The sequence below is a fragment of the Jaculus jaculus genome, chromosome 1 (genome assembly GCF_020740685.1).
Source record: "Jaculus jaculus isolate mJacJac1 chromosome 1, mJacJac1.mat.Y.cur, whole genome shotgun sequence".
Taxonomy (NCBI): Eukaryota; Metazoa; Chordata; class Mammalia; order Rodentia; family Dipodidae; genus Jaculus; species Jaculus jaculus.
The window spans coordinates 131,398,236-131,401,969 of NC_059102.1; the positions used below are offsets into that span (position 1 = coordinate 131,398,236).

At 39.7% G+C, this 3,734-nt stretch overlaps 1 protein-coding gene across 1 annotated transcript; it reads right to left on the reverse strand.

The window, feature by feature from the left end:
- Window positions 1-2,306: 2,306 nt before the first annotated feature.
- On the reverse strand, window positions 2,307-3,248 carry LOC101609016 (olfactory receptor 50-like). The gene has a single exon (XM_004662697.2). It carries the CDS (start codon window positions 3,246-3,248, stop codon window positions 2,307-2,309), a length of 942 nt encoding a protein of 313 aa, XP_004662754.2.
- Between the last annotated feature and the right edge of the window lie 486 nt (window positions 3,249-3,734).

Here is a 3,734-nt window from a genome sequence, read left to right on the forward strand (position 1 = left end):
AACCACAATTAAGTTGTTTTAATCCAGTGCTTCAAGAGATCTAGGTTTTACCTTCAGTTTTCAACTAGGAAAATTCTGTTTATAAGATAAATGCCAATAAAAATTATATGAGCCTGAAAAAAATTTCAGCCTGATTTAGTTTTGTCTTTTATCCTAGTTTGATTAATTCAAAATGCTCACATAAGATTCTGTATATAAGAGCTCTAGGAGACAAAGAATTTGCCTAATATTACCTTTTGTTCCATTAACCCTTAAATTAGAGTAGCAAATTCCCACAAAGGAATCTACTCAAAGGACAAGACCCACATCTTCTCTATTTCATGCAAATGTTTTAAGGTGCTTGGCACTCTGTACCTGTGTAGTACTCAGTATCTTTCATTTGCTGTTGCTGATGAAATCTGGAAAGTAATCCTTGGATATCTACTATTGAAATGTGACAAAACATGTACAAGCTTAACATTATATGAAGGCAAATGAAGAAAGAATCAATAGCTCAGCAAACTTAAGTAGCAAGTAAGATGGAAGGAAACAGGTTAGATTTAATCTTCTCATATAATGAAAGTCACAAATTGTTTTAACATAATAATCTCTATATATAAAGAGTTACATCAGCTATAAATGAAATAATATGATTTTGTCCCATTGAGTAATAAATATTATTTTACATTTGTGAGAATAAATGAGATAAATGGAACAAAACTTAAAAGAGAATTGAAACTAGATCTCTATTTCTCACCCTGCACAAAAATAAATTCAAACAATGCATGAAATACATTAATGTGAAACCTAAAACACTGAAACTACTATTTTAAAAAAAATTGAAAATCATTTCAAGATATTGGCACAAACAATGATTTCCTGAATAGGATTCAATAGTTCAAGAAACAAAAAGTTGAAAAATGGGATTCTATGAAATTAAGAGCTTCTGTGCAGCAGTGAAAAGATTGCCTGGAGAACATGAGAAATCTTTGCCACTTATTCATTCTGCAAAAGATTAGACTGGATAAAAAAAGTAATTAAACATGCTTGCCATGATTGAAATGTAGTGCTGACTTATATTTCTCTCGTGGCTAGAAATGTTGAGCATTTGTTCACATAGTTGTTAGCCATTTCTACTGTTTTTTGATGAGCTTACTTGTTCTTTTGTTGCTAACAATTTTAAATACTTAATACACTATGAACTGGATACGTGTATGGATAAACCAAATGAGACACAGTAAATATGTACCATTTTCATAAATTTTAAAAAAGTAAAAATAAATTGGGCTGGAGAAATGGCTTAGCGGTTAAGCGCTTGCCTGTGAAGCCTAAGGACCCCAGTTCGAGGCTCGGTTCCCCAGGTCCCACGTTAGCCAGATGCAGAAGGGGGCGCACGCGTCTGGAGTTCGTTTGCAGAGGCTGGAAGCCCTGGCGTGCCCATTCTCTCTCTCTCCCTCTATCTGTCTTTCTCTGTGTCTGTCGCTCTCAAATAAATAAATAAATAATAAAAAAAGTAAAAATAAATTAAGGGAAATTAAAACAAAACATCCTAAGTGAATCAGAATAAATATTTTCTTTAAAAAAATTTGTTTTGTTCATTTTTATTTATTTATTTGAGAGCAACAGACTGAGAGAGAATGGGCGGGCCAGAGCCTCCAGCCACTGCAAATGAACTCCAGATGCATGCACCCCCTTGTGCATCTGGCTAACGTGGGTCCTGGGGAGTCAAGCCTTGAACCGGGGTCCTTAGGCTTCACAGGCAAGCGCTTAACCGCTAAGCCATCTCTCCAGCCCCATATTTTCATTTAAGAAAAAGAAAAAAAAGAATTGCTACTAGAGGATGCAAAGTTACACACCCAAAAGGACCAAATCAGTGGGTAAATGAAAAAACTAGTTATAGGAAAATGTGCAGACAAGTTTGTAAAACTTTTTCAGGATTGTCAGGCTCAAGAAGACAAAAGAAGGGCTGGAGAGGTTGCTTAGCGGTTAAGCACTTGCCTGTGAAGCCTAAGGACCCCAGTTCGAGGCTCGGTTCCCCAGGTCCCACGTTAGCCAGATGCACAAAGGGGTGCACGCGTCTGGAGTTCGTTTGCAGAGGCTGGAAGCCCTGGCGCACCCATTCTCTCTCTCCCTCTATCTGTCTTTCTCTCTGTGTCTGTTGCTCTCAAATTAAAAAAAAATAAAAAAGACAAAAGAAAGTTTAAAACTACATAGGAAGTGAAATAGGCAGCTCTCCAAGATTCACTAAGAAACAGCAGTTCATAGAGGAAAGGATGCATGTGAAGACTGAGACAGTCTCCTTGCCTTAGAAGGGATGGTAATGCCCATCAAACTGAAGATGTGGCTCTTGTGAGCATATTTCTCAGAGCTCCTTTCATATCCTGATTTCTCAGACTGTAGATAAAGGGATTGAGCATGGGCGTTACCATAGTATACAACACAGCCACAATGACATCCTTGTCATTAGTGCTATTGGATGAGGGGACAAAATAGAGCCCGATAATGGCTCCATAGTACAGAGAAACCACAGACAGGTGAGAGCCACATGTGGACAAGGCTTTGCAGATTCCCTTGATGGAGGGCCGTCTCAGGATGGTGGCCCCAATGTGGCCATAGGAGACCAGAATGCATATGAATGGCACCGTGATGACTAGTGATCCCACAATAAGTATGACCAGTTCGTTGATGGTGGTGTCTGAGCTGGACAGCTTAATTAAGGCAGAGAGGTCACAAAAGAAGTGGTGGAGAGTGTTTCCCCTAAAGAAAGAGAGACGGGGTAGGAGGAGGGTGTGCACAAGAGCACCAGCAAAGGATAAGAACCAGGATACAGTAACTAGTAGGGTACAGATGCTCTGACTCATGATTCTGGTATAGTGGAGTGGATGGCAGATGGCCACATATCTATCATAGGCCATCGAGGTCAGAAGGAAGCTGTCAAGATCTGCAAAAAATAGGAAAAAATATACCTGGGAAATGCACCCAGAGTATGAGATGGAGTGACTCTGCGTCAGCATATTCAGGAGCATCTTTGGAGCTGTCACTGATGAGAAGGAGATGTCAGTGAAGGCCAGGTGGCTGAGGAAGAAGTACATGGGGGTGTGGAGGTGAGGGTCCAGCCTGATGAGCAAGATGATGAGCAAGTTTCCCAGCACTGTGGTCAGGTACGTGGCCAGGAATAGGGCATCATATATGCCTTGGTCCTCCGGACTGATGGGGAGCCCCAGGAGGATGAACTCAAACACACCGCTCTCATTCATTGTAGTCTTCATCTTCTACTGGATGTAGAACAGCCATGGAAATGAGGAAGTGTGGGAAGTCATTGTGATTATTGCATTACAAGTCCCACGTTTTAATTAGTCAGTGTGTGCACTTTAACTAAAAGTTTCTGCCTTTTGCACACTACTGGGAATTTGATAACTCAGAAATCAACTCAATATTTTTTTAAGAACTTTGAGATGTCAGAATGGTTATCACATTAGTCTAGGATCAATAGAAGTCTAAGAATCCATCATTTATAAATCTGAGAGAGGAAATGAGGTGTGGTGCTAGACCAGTAACTAGTTAACAGAAATCCTAGTAGATGTTTAGAAGTCTAATGTTTTATTAGCCTCTTGGCCTTCTCCATGCCTCTAAAGCATGAATTAGCTAATGCTTTATATTCAGGCCTGCATCAGAATTGACAGAAACAAGTGGGCTGTTTTAGGAGCCCCAAGATATCAGGATTAGTAACAGTATCAGAAAAGCACCTTAAGGGC

Bases quoted from the DNA above. Each gene is read 5' to 3' on its own strand.
- LOC101609016 (XM_004662697.2), bottom strand. From the start codon at position 3,248: ATGAAGACTACAATGAATGAGAGCGGTGTGTTTGAGTTCATCCTCCTG.